Here is an 18,065-nt window from a genome sequence, read left to right as displayed (position 1 = left end):
TTTTAAGTGTTTTAAAAAAAAAAGTTAATATCTAATGGTGGACAAAGCAGAGTCGGGATGCATTACAGAGAAATATTCAAATAATTTTTCCAGGGTTTATTTTCAAAGCTATGAGAAAACAGTTCAAGAGTTATTGTGGAGGCAGCCTCAACTCAGTCTGTTTCAGTGTGTTCTTGTTTTGTACTACAGGACAAAACAATTTTAACCTCAGCATAGTACATAAGCCCCATTAGTTTTTTTCTTTTCTTTTTTTGTTCCAGTACAGTCCGCGCATTTATAAATTCATGAAATACAACCAAGTGTCACATCCTGAACTAAATACTCCATCCCTTTATTATAAATTTTCTTTTTTAAATTGAAGGAGCAGCACTTTTTATTGTTGAGAGTCAACTACAATGGTGCTAAAAGCCATGGTGATATAACCCATGTAAAAGAAAATAGCAATGTAATATAAAACAAAAGACAATTTAAACATAAAAAGCAAATGAAGCATGCTATGTCCATCCCTGATCAATTCCAAACATAGTCTGCAGTGCACAAATGTGGGGAAATGCAACTTAAGTGCTACAAAAGAAACCCATGAATTATAAATGGTTTAGATAACAATGACAAACAAAACATTCATTAAATTGTATCCATTAAAATGCTTCTGTTTGGAACAACTCATTATTACACTGGCAATGTACAAAGAAACTAAGCATGAACTTAAAGGCACGTGCTTGTTTTGCAAAAGGAAAGTTTATTTCTGTAGCACCATTCATTGTTTACTAGTTGAAAGTGCTTTACAAGAACACAGTAAATGTCATAAAAAATATGGAATAGCTGTGAGAAGGAAATAGTAAAGTCTTGTTCAGAACTGGTAAATGTACAAACTGTTAAAAATAAATACAAAAATAAACGTAAATCAGAGGCTTGATTATAATAACTCTATTATTACTGTGATGTTCTTTTACTCTGGCTTTTTAGATGGAAATTCAAATAGAACATAAACATGATATGAAAATTGGTAGATTGATGTAGCCTGCCATGAATAAACAGAAACAGATATTATAGAAGTTTTAAAAATGGTCATAGTTGCATTTCAACACCAACATTGTGTTTTCCTACTGGGTTCCATTTAAGCCCACATTTTACCCATCCTTCCCCCGCTGCTGTCCCTCCGTGCTCCGTTATGGAGAAAATCCGCTCCAGCTTTTCCGTAAAGCCGCTGACTCAGAAGGAGGGCAGGTAAACTGAGTCCTCTCCAGTTCCTACAGGTGGTTGTAGTATTCTCCGGGTTTTGGTACAGACTTCTTTCCCGACTTTTTCCCTTGCTGTGTTTTTTTTTTTTCTCCTGCAGCTTGCTCTGTGTCTGGTTGAATTTGAATAGGTTTGAGAGGCAACGTCTCCGGTGTACAGCAGCAGGACAAAGTACCACGGTTTGAAAACAATAAATATGGCGGGATTGAGGGATTCCATAGCCTTGGGAATATTACTTTTTGCTGTAATGTAGTTTTATACTACATTACTTTGTTTTGAAGCGGAGTTTTTTTTTTTCATGTGCAGTTTTCGGTCCCCGCTGAGGTTATTGGTATGATTTAAATATGCCCTTTCATCAGAGGACTATTGAGCCGCGCCGTGTGAGTCGGTTGTCGGCGAGGGACGGCTGGAAACCGAGGGAAGGAAGCGGGAGACGCAAACTCCGAAGACCTGTTTTATACTCGTCTCTGGATGAGGTTGGCTGTCACACGCTGACCAGCTTAATCCAGCAACTCTCAGACCTTTCCCGACATGCCAGCGACATCTTCCTGGGCATCGAAATGGAGGCAGGGATGGTGTTCAGGAGGTCCTGCAGGATTCAGGGGCGCCTGCACAATCTGCAGAATGAGGTCCTCAAGTTGGATCCAAAGAAAGTTAAGATCCGTAAGTTCTGCCTCTTCATTGTAAACATTACACCAAACCCCGGAAAATGCGCGGTGAATTGCAGTAGGCTTTATTGTTGTGCTGAAAGTTGATCGTAGTTATCTGGACAACTGGCAGCTATCAGACAGGTGTCTATATTCTCTTACATTCTTTTACTGTCTGTTCAAGTCCAAGGTGACTCACATTATGTCTATTGACGCAACCAGGGACTATTGACCTGTGTCTTCTGAACACATTGCTGTCTCTGTCCTCCTTCAAACTTATGTTAATAGAGGGCATAGAGTCCTTTCAAAAGTGATGGATCTCCTCTCGTCTTATTGACCATCTGTTTGTAGAGCTTTATTGGAGAACAAGATCACAGAAAGCCTCCCAGACAACCTTTCCTCTGCTTCTTCATGCAGTTTCAAAGATGTAAACAAAGTTGGTCAGCAGAGGGATAAATGGAAAATCAATTTCCTGACTCCAGGAGTTTAATTTGTTTTGCTTGTCATTGTAAAGCTGCTACTTGTCCCGCACAGTGGTTGTATATTAACTCAGACACTGACTCATGGTTTGGTGCCTGAACTGACTATGGAGTGCCAAAAGTGCCACAGTATAAATAAAAAAAAAACCCTATATATTACAATAAAAAGAAATAAAATATGTGCATAAATGTATCAGTGACTTGGACTAGTTATTATTTCATTATTTGGATCAAGATTTCAAGTCGTGTTTTAATTGTATTGTTTGTCAGCTGATATTTTAAAATACATTTTTATAAAAATATATAAAGTTAACATTGAATTCATTGAGTAATGAAATTACTGGATATTTATTCACACGCCTGCCTATTAATTTAATAAAATTCTGTAAACTCAAAAACATACTTGTGGTGCTAGAATATCTATGGAGTGTCAAAAGTGCAAGGATCATTTAGATTTGTTAATGTAAAATATAGAAAAAATACACAACACATGTGCTTACTTGTTTAAAATTATGTAAAGATTATGTACAATTATTTTAGTATTTAATTTTTTATGGTTATTGTTCAACAGTGAGCCATGAGATGTTTTGCTATGGCTTATCAAATAGACTTTTGTATCTGATTGGTTAACAAGGAGAGTGATTCCAGCACAGACCAGTTATACCACAGGTGTCAAACTCCAGTCCTGGAGGGTCACTGCCCTGAAACCGTTAGATGTGCCTTTGCTACACCACACCTGAATACAATAATTAGGTTATTAGCAAGGCTCTGGAGAACTTATCTACACAAGAAGGAGGTAATTAAGCCATTTCATTCTAGAAACTGCAGGACAGTGGCCCTTGAGGACTGGAGTTTGACACTATACTGATCAGATTAGAGCTATTTAATGCAGGCAACAATTATCAACTAAAAATTTTAATACAATTAAAAATTAGCAAAAAGGAGAATTATATTATTAAATGTATTTGTTTTAGGTTTTTGTTTAATAATAAGTTCTATCTTATTCATTTGTCACTTTCAGCACTCCATAAAAAGAAACATTAGGAAGTTCTGATATAGATCTGAAGTAAAAGTCACTTTGTGTCTGTGCCTTTAACTTAACCCTTTTTTGTCCTCTAATGTTCATGAACACGATAATTATGGAATTATATTACCTCCTGATTTCCGGCACAGCTCTTTTGCTCATCTAATTTGCCTCTAAAGAATGTTACAGAGTAGTGTTCAGACGTCCAGCCCAGATTCTACTAAGCGCCATTGAAAGATGGCGGTTTCGGTTCTGACTCATAGGCTTTTGTTTCCCCTTTTTTCTCCGTCCTTGTGACAGTAGTTGGTTCATCCTGTCTTGGGTCCGACTGTGAGTCACTGTCAGAGAGTCAAAAGAGAGTCTGGTTGTGGGAATTTAAGCTGAGCTGACAGATCCCAGACTTACAGTAAGTGAGAGTGTTGTATGAGCAGGGAGATGCATAAAAACATGGGAGTGAAGCAGGCGTGTTCAAGGAGTACTCAAAAAAAACCACACACCATGACTTCTTCGTCTCTAATGCACAACCCTGATTTCTTCCCATTGAAACTCCTGTATGCTTTTTCATTGCAGCTGAAGACGAGGTGAGGGAGAGCAGGCAGGAATGCGGTGTGTTACGTTGCGAGACTCTCAGTTGCCAGCTCACACATGGCCCCAAGCGCAGCCCTGAGTGTACAGAAGCTCTGACTTCCAATTTATTACAGCGCAGACCTGTCAGCTTTACTTTAAATCTTTCCACACATAAAGGTGAAAAACACCACCTGCCTTCTGAAGGGCCTTGCAGCGTTACTCCAGAAAGTGAGTGCTGCATTTGAATATATCAGATCAGCTGGCGGCGCTCTGAATGAAAGTTGCTGTTAGCGTCGTGTGACTTCAGAGAGCAGAGGCAGGTTGTGGCATTGCCAAACTTATTCTATTACATGTTTTCAAAGCTGGATTTGTAGTTCTTTCTATCTTTAATACCTAATCCTATGTTGACTTTTGCTGGCCTGCGGTGTTGAATTTGTTGTATTACTTAATATACCCTTAAAGTTTGCATGTAAATATTTACCATTGACAAGTTCCTGTGGAGGTTTTACCTTAGTTCAGAGGTGGATCATATTACGGGTGAGGGGCCCCTTCATGCTGGAGGAACACTATTGAGTGAAGGGAGGGCCAGACATAGTAAATGTGTGCACATCGACTTAAAGTAATCAAGGTTGGACTGAATAGGTCAAACGGGGCATCTACTTTTGTGTATTTTGCTACCATTACTCCATTTCTGCTGAAGCAGATGCCATCAGGGCAAAGTTCAGAGGTCGTCCTGTGGAACTTCAGCAGGGGAACACCTGACACGCACAGAGTGAAGAGTTAAACAAAGCTGAATGGCCCAGCTTGGATTTCTGCTTTGGGCCAAAATAGCCGAGTCATCTGTATTTGGATAAACAGTGTTTCCTGCTTCACCCATATGTGTGAAATGAGGCGACCATTTTGTTTAGACTAAACAGTAGCTTGAAATCTCTCAGTTGAAATCAGAGAAGAGAGGAAATTACTTGAAAGACCTAGTTAAAGTCCAGACCAAATTAAATTAAAAATCACTGTCTTAAAAAAAAGTGCTCATCAAAGACACTTAAAGCTACAATTACAGCAAAAGGTGACTATAATGTATTGACTGACAGAAATGCCTTCCACACTTTTTATATTTTCACTTGTAAAAATAATTAAAAAGCATGGATATCTCCTCCCACGACAGCACCAACTTTATGACGGTCAATCATATAAAATTTATTAAAGTCTGTAGTTATAACTTCACACATGTTTGACATTCTACGAGTTCAAGGGGGTGTGAATACTTCTGCCAGGCACTGTATGTATGTGAGCGCTGTTTTTAACTATACGTTTTACTCCCAGTCCTTCGGCCAAATATAGCCCTGTGTTGAACTGGGAGTGTTTTATTTTTAATGAATCTAGGTCAAACTGGTGAAGGTTAATTGGAGTTGGGTGAGTCTCAGGGCTTCCCTGTCAGACGTCTTGATGCCCACCAGCTGGATGTTGGAGACACACGCACAGACACACACACACATTGACACACAGAGTAAAAAGGAGACTTGTTTCCAGCTGACCCACTAACGCCAGTAGTCCATCTTGTCTTTCCCTCACACTCTTCCACACCGAGCATTCCTCCTCTATCCCTCAGATAATTATAGGCACATGTCTTTGCCCTATCTTTCATCTGCTCCGTGCTGTCATGTTGAGGGTGTGCTGCAATGCTAAAGTGTTCCTCTAAGACCCCTTGTGTGTCTGTGGGACCATACACAAGTGTCTGTTGATGGACAGTTGTTACTTGGGGTGGGACTACTCCGGTTGAGTTGAAAAACTCACTTGACTGAGATCCAAGTCTGTTTTCCTTGCAAAGCACTTTCATGCCTGGATAAACTAATTACTGTTTTGTTTTTATTTCTTTTCCGGTTTGCCACCCAACGATGCTCCTGCTAGCCGCATTTATTCCTGCTTCACTTCTCGTTGCTCACTATTCACTCTGTCTCACCCCGGTTCCCTGCCTTTCATTGATGGGAGAGCAGTCATTACGCTGACAGAATCCACAAGTCAGTTCCCACAGAACTCGCTCCAGAGAGAGGAGCCTGGCCTGGTTCTGGAGGTCGACCTGCTCCCACGGGGAACAAAAGATTCAGGTCCAGTTGTACAGACGGAGAGGGATCAGTGAGAGGGGAGAAACATGGGGAAAATTACTTAGAAAGAGCTGCAGCTTTAGGAGAATTGACAGGGAGCTGATTCTGATGGTGATTGTTTGACAGAGTTCCAGCATTTTCCAGGTACAGATGTATGGAAAAAGAAAAAATGAGTATGGAAATATGTCAAATCTTTTTTTTTTTTGTTCCTTCTATCCAGTCTTCTTTGTATTCTTTTACCTTTCCCCCCTCCCTTTTCTTTCTTTCCTACTCTTGTCCTTCTGCCCTCCCTTCTTTTCTTTTATTTGTTTTGTCCTTTTCCTTTTCTCAGTTTCTTGTTTTTGTTTTTTCTTTTTCGTGTGCATTCTCCCTCCCTTGTGTCTTTCTTTAATCTCTTTCTCATGTCCTTTCTTCCATTAACTATCCAATCATCCTTCCCCTCCAGGTTTGGATCTCCGTCCTTTCTTGTGTGATACCTTCATTCCTTCGTTGTGCTTCCTTTCTTTCCATCATCCTGTTATCTTTAGCTTTGTCATTGTTTCCGTCCTCTAATTTTTCCTACTGTACATTCTTCCTTACACTCTGTGGTTTCTGCAGGTTTCATTTTTACATCCTCAACAATGTAGAAATACTTGATGAACTTTATGATGACCTTTTAGACTTTTGGTGTTCTTGTGTGTGTGTGTGAAGTTCACAGCTGTCCTCTCTCACGCTTCTGTTCAGACCTCCCTGAATTTGGATACAGTCCTGTTCAATGCTCAGAGGAGTCCAGGAATTCTGGGATAACACACTTGTTTGTCATCATCCATGGTGCTCCCACAACAGTGGCTTTGTCTAATTCTATTCAATAAAAACCTTCCAATAATTTTGTGAGCCCAAAATAAAATGACAGTGTCTGTTCACGCTGACGTGACTGGGTGTAAAACTAGATCTGAGCTGCATTGTAAACTTTGCATTGTTCACTTTGCAAAGTGCATATGTGTTTTTTTTTTGTTTTGTTTTATTATAGATATCCACATTTGCTTAAGTATGTTCCCACATTTAGAGAAGCCACATGTGAGACTGGTCTGCTAGCTCCTCGGTAGTTGAGGTTGCTGTGGGGTAATAAGCAGCCAATAAGGAGACGGTTTAATCCCCACTGCGGTGATGGTTTTCAGAAAGAGGACAAACCGAGAGTCCCCTGGGATGCTGGATCTCACTTGTTTTGATGTTTTTCTAAAAATCTCAGCTTCATTTGGATGTTTTTCAAAAAATCTCAGCTTCCACATGTTCATCATTTTGCACACGTTAGATTCTACTGTTTTATACAAGATTTAGAAATGCACTCACAGTTTATCGCACTTCTTTTACAACTGAGAGCCAAGCAGGTTTAAAAAAAAAAAAAGATACTGCTTCACTAAATTTGGAGTCAAACATTGTTATATCTTCTATAAGTCAAAATAAGATTTTAGTTGGGCTCACCGGCAGATTGTTCTGTCATTACAGTGGTACCAAATAGTTGAATTTTATTCTAAATTTATTTTTCTAATTTTATTTTTTTTCTCACTGCAAAAGGTTTTATTTAGAGTGCAGTTGAAGAGTTCCAGTTTGAGGTCACGCTGCAGATTTTTACACAGCTATTGTTACGGAGGAAAAGTATCACACACAACCAGATGTTTGGGACGAAATACACTTCCTCGAAAGACAAACGGGAGCGGAGCTGCCAGCAAATCTCTGGTGAAAACTCTTTATGACAGATGAGCCTGGATGATATTTTTCCCCCCTCAACTCCCACAGGACAAATTAAAGGCAAGACATATTGTCCAAGAGACTGGAATGGTGCAGTAAATATAATTCTAAAGAGACGATAGATTCTTTTTTAAAAAATGTTCAGTTTTTGCATGGCTCTGTCTACAGATGTCACATAATGAATCATTGTATTCTTTTCTATCAGCTTTTTTCACTCTGTTCTGTCATCCTTTCTCTCTCTTTTCTTTCATATGGTTTCCACAGCGTTCCTCTGTCATCTCAACCATTTTAGCACTTTGATGTCATGCTGACCACAACAAAGACGAGCCTTCTGCTTCCCTTCATCTTCTGCTTTCTTTGCCTCTTTCATAATCAATTAAAATTTTCATTCTGTGACTTCATCTTTATTTTACAAAAAAAATCCTTCCCCATATTTTTTCTTGTTTTTCGTCTGAATCTTTCTTATTGTGTTTGACGTCCAGAACTGTTCAACCAGCATGCCACTGCAGTCCCAATCATATCAGAAGAAGTATGCGCGACCTATTTTTCTGCTTGTGTGAAAATGATTAAAGTGACTCACACACACTCACACAGATGCTTTACTCTTCGTTGCACACAACTTGTGGGATTTCTACATTCTCTTCCACTAAAAAGTCATAAAACGCTGCACGATAGAAGATTTCAATGGTCCAAATTATCTAAAATATCTTGACCCGTAACCAGTTTCCTAATAAACAAATGAATTAGATTGTTTTGTTTTTCTGTTGCTATGGTTGTTTATATCACAGATGGTGTCATTACTTGGATATATTAGTGTGTAAGATAATCATATATGTTGGGCTGTATGCAGCTTGTAGTTTTCACATCGTCACTTGCTTTTAATTAACACAGAAAAGACAATCATTATTCCTACTGAAGGTAAAATAATCGAACATGTTCATTATTAATCTCTTGAAAAGATATTGTTGTTTCAGGATTTCTATATACAGTAGGCTTAAGTAAAAATCTAAATTTCAACACCCGCTGAACGTAGTAGCCTCATGTGAGCTAATTGTTCAGAATAAGTGATCTTTCTGCCTCTCTGCTCTTTATAAAGTATGACTAACAAGTTGATATTAGCTAGTTAATTAGTTGGGCTGCAGTCTTGCTGACTTTGGTCTTAAAGTAACTGGCTCGATAAAGAGCAGTGTGTTTTATTGCTGTTGTTAGAACGGCATAGCTGTTTGTGCTTTGTGGCTGGAAGTTTTTCCAAACAGATTAACTTTTCTCTCTTTTTCATTTTAAGCGAAGGAAGAGTGTGGTTGCAACAGGTGGGGGAGGGGCAACAAAGCAGCACTCTATTCTAAATACAATCTAAGGTCAGAACTCCTCTCTGGCACTTTCTCTGAGCTCCACTGAATTGTTTTTTTAGGAATGGAAAATGTTGCTGGTTTTATAAGCCTTTATATCAGTAATCATGCCTATTTCAAGTTTATGCCTAAAAATACAGAAAACAGCAAAATAACCACATTCAAAATTATATTTGGACAACTATACTTTAAGACTAAACTTGGTTGATATTTTGGCATTTTTTGTTTTAGATTTGCATGATTGTGCTGGGATTGAGGAGGATTTTTTGGGGGTTGGGGAGTGGCAGCTTACAGGAGCCTTAAATCATTAAGGAATATTGTCTGTTGTTGCAGACTCAATAGCGTTCACATGTGGATTTTGTTTTCATTTGTGTGTAATTATGCAATTTATAGTTTGACTTGTCTGTCTGCCTTGATGTAGGATGTTTATCCTGTGACCAGGAAGAGATGAAGGGATATGGAGTTCAACACCAGCTTGTTTTTTTTGGAATCTCAGATTGCTGAAAAAGTAGAAAGGTGTCACTGTTTTAAGTTTAGGGGTGGCTATTAGGTTTTTGTTGTTCAAGTGTCACCAGAGTGGTTTGATTTACAGGCTGCACATTAAGTACTAATTCACATGCATGTAAAAATGTTAATCTTTGTGTAAGTGCATGTTAGGGTTAACCTTTAGTGGCTTTTCCATTGATCCTACAATACAATACCATCTACTGTGTACAGCCTATCTTAAATCTCCATACAAATAATCATCTAAGGGGAAAACCCCAAGTTTGGGTTCCAAAACAAAGCCGGAGGTCCACATAAACTCATGGTTATGTTTTACATTTGCAGAGTTTTTGTACGTTTGATTGCAGAAGAAGAATCATGCAATCTTAACAGCTTTAATTTTAACAACTTAAATGGCTCACTACATACTCTATGGAATATTATAACCCAACAGTGGTGAGTACAGGAGGGAGACAGGATGGCAGACAAACATGCATCTATACAGTACATGATGACAAACGGCAGCAGATGGCGGCTCATATAATAGGAGCTTTAAGGCTATTGTTGTCCTGCATTTGCACTTTACTGCACTCGCTTCTATATTAACTTTATGGTAAATAAACAAGGGTTTTTATTTTGATAGAAATCAGACTTACACAGCCATGCATTGTGACTGAGAGACTATACTGGATCCATCTTTGTTAAGGACGTTAAAATATATTTTGTGTAATTATATCAGCGCTGGTGGAATAAAGTCCATAGTGCAAACCTGGGACCTTCTACTGTTTTGGATAAAAAATTTGAATTTTAAATTCAGATACAGACAGATGAGAAGTTGGGGTGGAGCCTCTTTCGGTTATATTTGGATTGGCAGAGAAGTCATTGCAAACAGCTGTTGGCTGAGTGTTTTCAGACATAAATTTAGTCCTCTAAACATCGGTGACCTCGCATAACTTGAACTTCCTCAGCTGAATAAACAAGACGAGCTAATACGAGGGTCGCTGAGTTGTTTTGTTCTTTCACAAGAGGCCATTTTTACACTTCAGTTTTCGTTATTTGTACTTTGTACAATCCAGCGCTTGCATTGAGCAATATCACTGTTTAATGGACTAGCTTTATTTTAGTTTAGGCTAGATCCAGAGTTCTGTGACAGAAAAGTTCCACCTCTAGGTCTGTAAGAACTTTTACATCAGCTGTCACCACAGTGAGGAGATGATGGGGGTGTGAATCAGGGTGTTGACAGTGTTGAGGTGAGCTCTGTTTACTGTTGCATCAAGAGCTTTGTAAGGAGAGAAATCCCTTCAGGATGAGAAAGTACCACATAAAACAATTCACGCTACAACTGCTTATTTTTATTTTTTTTAACATGGTAAGACTTTTCCCACTTTAATGACAAAAATAAGTTATTACACCCATGATTCAGCTCTCTTGAAAAAAAAAGCTTATTTCCTGTCTGCTACCACCCTGTATGTCTGTATGTTAGTCAGACCAGCAGTAAAATACACTGTTCTCAATTCTTACTGAAGGGTTTATCGTCATCATATGTCATAGTATAAATACCACACCCTTTATTGTAGTTTATTGAGTGATTGCAGTTTTTTCCCTTTGAAATGTTTGTTTGACATTGGCTTGGTCTTCTTGAGATTGAAATTCTGTAATATGATCTATTTTTTTGCACAGAAAAACTAACAAGTATTCATGCTGGTGATAAATATAACTGTGTAATTATAAAACAGACTAGGGTTGTGCAATGTTAGGAAAAGAACACATATTTGTGTAATGACATTATAGATTGACTCAAAAACCTTTGGAACGAAGAACCTCACAACTTAAATACATCTTGTAACTATAACATATGTAAGAAACAGTGAGCGAAAAATCCAAGTAGATCACGGAGTTAGCATTGATGCTAGTTAGGTATCTTATTGTCTTTATGCTGGAGACAACGTAAAAAACGTGGAAAGTTCATTCAGCTGGCCAAATATATTTTTGATGAACGCAATTTCAATGCATGCCACCTAAAATATTCTACAAAAGATAGCATCAAAGTAGTCTATTGGCTCAGTTTATTTGCAGAGTATACAGTGCTGATTCACATCAAATGTCATCTCAAGTCACTTTAAGAAGATCCAGTTTATATCAGAAAAATTAACTTAACATTCCAATACATACATAAATTCCAGTCTGGTCCTTGTAAAACACTGAAGAAGCTCAGTTTATTTTCCAATTGGTGAAAGGTTTTCTATCTAAAGAAATTCAGCTGATTTCTTCGAGTTACTGACTGCCACAATTCCTCCTGCTGAACAAGCATGTGGCGACAGGGGAATTTTTGATTGTGTCCACGAAGTGTGATTAGGCTAGAGGTTGAAGCAAGAAAGCCCTCATCCAAACTGGACTGTTTAATGCATTAGTGAGAAAGGTGAGTAGAATATGAAAGGACTTGCATATTTTTGCTGAGCTTATTTTGAGCTTTGAAGGTGATGCAAGACGTTCCTGTCAAAGGTGAAACATTATGAGTTGCTTTAGGGGAGAACATGTCTTGGGACGCTCAGCATGGGATGCCTTGATTGTATTGCAAAGGTTGTGAAAAGATAAAGACTGCGGGATTGAGGGTAATCAATAAAGCCCAGAGCCATTTCTTTCTTTTCTTCAGATGGACTTTTACCTTAAGGTACTTGGAGTTGATGCAAGGAGGGAACTTTCAACATACCTCTGTATGTATTAGATGTTGACATAAATCTGCATTTTATTTAGTTAGAAATGCTGCACATATTTTCAGTTAAAAATAACATGTTTGGACATGCTGATCCATTCCTCTCATGATTCTAACCCTTTTCATTGTCGTAGCTCTGATTTTTCTGTAGACTTGGCTATATGAAACTTTGAAGTTATTTTTTTGGTGGTAATTTCTTAATCAATGAAAAAGCAAAATCAGCTTTAATGGTATGGTTTTATTTTTCCACCCTTTTCTTGATGCAGGTCCTCTGTGTTTCATCAATCTTCCCACTTCCCTGCTATACTGTCCCACTAAAGCATGCACATGTGTGTTTCTTGCTCTGTGAAATATGACATACTGCCAGCTGGAATCCCCATTGGCCACTGAATTTTTCCCCCAGAAGCAGTTTGCGCTGTCTGCCTTATCTACAGAGACTTCATTGTGTGGGGTTTTTTAAGGTCATGTATGGATGTGTGTTCAAAACTTTAGATCATTTCAAAGCTTCCATCAGAGTGATAGAGGAGACGATTACCGGTTTACAGCTCTTAGTCACTGTCAGCACCTCCTGTTTGCACAAGATGTGGTGTTGGGTGATTTCATATGTTTGGCCTGAAGTCGTAGTCAGGTTGGCCCTTCCTTTTTAAAGCCTAGGAATCTGCTCCTATGCTTTCCAACTGTTCTCATGTTGGGCTCGGTGTTTATTATGAATTCGACAAAAAACTCACAGTGACAATCAACAACACATAGTATGGCAGAGGTAGAATGAGTTTTTTTTTATTTATTTTTTGACTTATGAGATAAGTGGAGTAAATTATGTTGGCACTTACATTTATTAGGAAAACATTCCTGAACCAGAAGCTGATTGGCAGGAGTTAAAACTTTGAAAATGAGAAATATTCTTTTTTTTTTTTTTTTTTTACCTGTGAATGTAGATCGGAATACAATTAATGCCCCTTAAGCTATAAGAGAACACTACTGTACAGAAGGCATGATCTTTTATACAAAAAGTACTTGTTCAGTATGGCAGCATTCTGTAAAACACGTGAAAATTACCAGTGAAGGACAAAGAATTAACGCCCCATATAAATATGATATACACTGAAAGTATTTGGCCACTTTCCTTTATACACACACAAACTTTAATGAAATTTAAAGTTTGACACATACTTTGCAGCTACAACAGCTTAGAGGAAGACTGTCTATAAGGGATGAGGTTAAGTACTGATGCGGGACGAAAAGGCTTGCCTAATAGTCGCTATTCTGATTCATCCCAAAAGTGCTCTGTCAAATTGAGGTCGGAGCTCCTCCACAGTCATGTTGGGACAGAAAGAGGCCACGACCAAACCTTTTCCCATCGGTACTCTGCAGCATTAAGATTATCTTTACCTGGAACTTAACCCCTTAACCCTAGCCATAATCTCATCTGCACACTTGACATCTGACAAAGTTTTCAGGTGGCAACCTGAAAACTTAGACCCATGCATTGGTTTACTAAACAGGAACTTTGGAGTTCTTTAGCTGGTGATTCTGCAGAAAATTGCTGATCTCAACATCCTTTAACCTTGCAAAACTGGCCATTTTGTACAAGTGTTTTTCTGAAAAACCTTTCCTGGAACTTTTCAGTAGAACAATTTTTCAAACAAGTGTGTTGTTGACCTGCTTAGGAGTGAGCTTCTTGTGAAATCCAGCATTTGCCTGTGTGCTTATGACAGAGGTCCTCTGCTATCACACAGCAAAACTAAACTTTCAGAGTCAATGGTGGGGATTATGATGAGGATAATTTCATATAACTACAGAGTTGTTTAATCTTCTTAATCCCTGCTGGAGTCTGAACAGCCATTAATGGAAGCAGAAAAGAGTGAAAAGATCAGACAACAATAGCTGATGGGAAACCAAGCGTATATACAGTATGTCTACAGATGTCTTACCTGTTGGTTTATAGGAATTATGGCTGTGGAAGGATGTAATGATGGATATGAGTAATTGTATGTTGCTTTAGGCTGTTGTAAATGTTGACTTCAGTGCTTCCTCTGCAAACCATATCTTCCGAATATATTAGGGTCTGTCTGAGCTTTTTCTGCTGTTGTTGTTGGCTTGAGTTTTCTCCTCTGTGCCAGTCATTGAGGTTTTTTCTTGTCTAAACATTCTGAGGATGCCAGATTTAAAAGAAAGAAGGGGGGAAAAAAAGATGTTTTAGAGACTGGTGGCATTCCCATCACAAATCCGAGTGTCGAGACTCTGCTTTCCAAGATGAGAAAGGGGTTGAATTTGAAAATAGGCAAAGTTTTGGGCCACAAGCTTGAGTACTGAGGTCACTGCCAGCTAAGGTATGTTGTCGCAACTGTGTGTGGAAGGAAACTGGGTTCCTTCCACACACAGTTGCACAGGAACCGGTTGTTGCAATTATATTTGTTTGTTTTCTTTAGTATTCAATCTATGGGTTTGCCAATCAATGGTTGGTACACTAAAGCTTTCATTGTTAGGTCAATGCATTTACCTTGTTATGCATGTTTGGCATGTATATTTGCACACTGGATTATGAGTCACCAGGAACTGAAGGACCAGCTTCAGGCTTCAGGACATAATGTACTTCTGTGGTACCGGCGTATCAGGTAACTATTGTTGTCAGTCGCATCATCTTTGCTGTTTCATTGGATAGTTTCACTCATGTTGGATTCACTGCTGGCTCTGATGGTTTCTAGCTGAAAGCAATTTCCTGTGTTCAGGTTCTTTGTGTGTTAAGTTTCAGTGCTTCCCCAATATGACATTTAAGATGAATATATAATTTCAGTCAACATTTTCTCTAACTTATCTGTCCAACCATCCATCTTAACTGTCCTAGTTTAAGGCTAATCTCTATTGAACATCTGCTGTAAATTCAGAACTTTTTGGCCACAATTGGCCTGAGAACACGACTAATTTGAGTCTGAAAAACTTGGAATTTAATGTCTACAATATAATAGTGGAAAAAAGCGAGGATTAGCCAACAAATTGGAGGTTACTTCTGTTAAAAGAAATATTTGTGGGGAAAAAAAGCCTTTCTTCTTCTTTAGATTCTTAATTCTATTTTTCCGACATACACAGTTCCACACACACATCTCTCCTTCGTTTGATCCAGTAGCCTGAGTGGGGCCCCAAAGCTGCTAACAAGGCCGCACCACATAAAAGAAATCCCCCACCATGCCCCTTTTACACTTAAACACCCTCGGCCCCAACAGCGTGGCTCTAAAGTCTGCTAACACTGAACCGAATCTGCTCGATCAGCTACATCTCCAGGTTTACAGGCCTCACTCCGCCTTCATCCTCCTGGGACGGTTGGATAAACTCATTCAAGAGGGTCTAAGGTCCTGAATGAGATTGGGTTAGCTAGGCAGGTAATGATCCAAGTGAGAGCTCTTGTTCTTTGGGGAGCAATGCTGCGCCCCCTCTGAGACCTTGCAAGTCTGGAGATGAGACTAAGGGTCTTTGTTGTAGGAAAAGCGAGGCAGTGATGAGTGGTCTGGATGGAAATGTCAGATCCCCCAGGGCTGAGAGGAAAAGGCAAATCTATCATTCTTTCTGTTTTATCTATATTTTATGTACAAATCTGGTCTTTGTTTGTGTTTCTGCCGTTTTCTATCAGTTTTGTCCGTTGTATTTTCTCACTCTTTGTCTTTAATTGTTTACCGAACTGAAATGCTCACATTAATAAAATAAAAACATTACAAAAGCTTATTTAATCGCAGGGTGTAGTAACCTTTATATTGATGAAAGCAGACCATAATCTTTAGGTGTGTCTGAAAACACACTTGTGGTGGCTATTTCCTGATATCTCATTGTTATTCTCACGTGCAAAACAGACACAGGCTACTGGGATGTCCACCTCTCTGCCCTATGTTCACTCTGACTCATCTCCAAAGAGAGATTAATCCCTCTTCTGTGTAGTCTTTTTTTGTGTCCTTTCAAAGAGCAGATTTTGCATTTGTCAGAGAGAGAAAAAACTGTTCCTCATTCCCTTCAGCAGATCAGCATGGTCACATAAGCAAAATGTCATGATGAGCACAAAAACAGACATTCTTAACTGAATTTAAGATCTTGCAACATACTGAAAACCCTGCTGCATTCCTAATATAGTGTCCTGAAAGGCAGATGGCCAAAGTGTCATGTAACAAACCAGTACAAGCCATGAGCTTCCATGTATTTTGTTGCGATTTATGTAACAGACCAACACAAAGTACATATTGTAGATGGAAAGAAGTGGATTTATAGTTTTTAGATATATTTTTTGCAAGTAATCTAGAAAAAGTGGCAGACTTTTTTCCCCATCATCCTTGGATAAATACTTTGATGGACTACCTTGTGCAAGTTTCTGCTGTTGAAATGACAAATATGAAGGAGTTCAAGGAGTAGATTTGAAATAAGGAACTCTAATCTCTGAATAAAGGAGTGACTCCTTCTTTTACAGCATTTGTGCAAAAAATCAGATGACTCCAACAATTTGCTATTAAATATCGCTGTTTTTTCTTTGCTAGTGTACAATGTCTAATACTTAAATTTCAGCTGTTGACTTTTTTTCTTTCTTTTTTTTTTAGCAACATGTGTTTCAGGGCTCTAACTTTAATGATTTATTACCAAAAGACTGAAGTTTTTTTTTGTTTTTTTTTTACCATTTTATCATCACATCAATAAATGCCACTAAACATTAAGGCAAAATGGGTTTATGTGGCCCATCCCCAGTTTTATTTTTTAAAGCTGAAGCAGAAGTAAAAACTGCCAATGTTTTGCATTTACCTGACGGAGAGTTGACATCCAGATTAAGCAACACAGATGGGCAAGATGTAACCAAAGGAGAGGAGTGGTGTTATCTAAAATACTTGAGTAATTAAACACTTTTATCAATAGATCTTAAGGGGAAAGAAAACAGAGACTGAATCATATTCTCCATTCTTAGCTCTGCTTCTACCCATAATATGCCTCGGGTTTGCAAAGTCTGTTTTTTTCTTCTTCACGGAACCAGTATTATTTGTGTATTTAAAAACAAATCAAATGCCATATTTATTTCAATTAACTTTTGAAGACCATAATGTTTGCACATACGCAGAGAAAATGCTGAACTTCAATCAGCTGAATCAGTAGCAAAGCAGGGAAATATCTAACTTGCAAGGCAGTGTGCCTTCAAGAATAGGGTTGGGAAACACTGCCTTTTCAGACTGATAGATTGGTGTCTATATGTTTCTCAGCAGTTCAATTGAATTCACAATATGATTCCTTTTGAAATCTTTTCGCCTATTTTATGTTATCAGACAGGTTTTTATAAAAGGAATTTAATTCGATTTGAGCGATGTTAAAATGTAACTTAGATGTCCAAAAATAGTGTTAATCACAGTTAATTCATAATTTTGCAAACAGTATATTTTTACACATAGGATCCAATGTGCTTCATAGCTTTTCCCTCAGTAAATAATGCTATGTGAAGAGGCTTTCTATATTTCCTCAGGTTAATGAGTTATTGAGCGCTGGATAATTATTGGTGTAATAAAATAACATTTTTAAGAGTCACAAAATGAAAAGTTGAAAGGTTATCAAGCAAAGAAGGGAAGATTAGCAGGGAGGAAAGACAAAGCAGGGAGTCTATGGTAAACAGCCACTAATGGCCTGGACTGGTTCTTAATTGGTCAGAGATGAGTGTCTGTGTGTGTTGGAGAAACTGAGAAGGTCTTCAGGAAAACAGCTGATTTCTACTTCTTAAGACTGG

At 38.4% G+C, this 18,065-nt stretch overlaps 1 protein-coding gene across 2 annotated transcripts in view; it reads left to right on the top strand.

Moving 5' to 3' along the window:
• Nucleotides 1-1,345: 1,345 nt before the first annotated feature.
• The window catches only part of nhsl1b (NHS-like 1b), a 100,041-nt gene continuing 83,321 nt past the window's right edge, over nucleotides 1,346-18,065 (top strand). For both annotated transcript variants that reach the window (XM_032585747.1, XM_032585744.1), the window contains exon 1: nucleotides 1,346-1,902. In XM_032585747.1, coding sequence (XP_032441638.1) covers nucleotides 1,584-1,902 — 319 coding nt within the window. In that variant the 5' untranslated portion in view covers nucleotides 1,346-1,583. The remainder of the gene's footprint in view (nucleotides 1,903-18,065) is intronic.

Source organism: Xiphophorus hellerii, chromosome 15 (assembly GCF_003331165.1).
Source record: "Xiphophorus hellerii strain 12219 chromosome 15, Xiphophorus_hellerii-4.1, whole genome shotgun sequence".
NCBI classification, from domain to species: Eukaryota; Metazoa; Chordata; class Actinopteri; order Cyprinodontiformes; family Poeciliidae; genus Xiphophorus; species Xiphophorus hellerii.
This window is presented reverse-complemented; position numbering and strand designations above follow the sequence as displayed.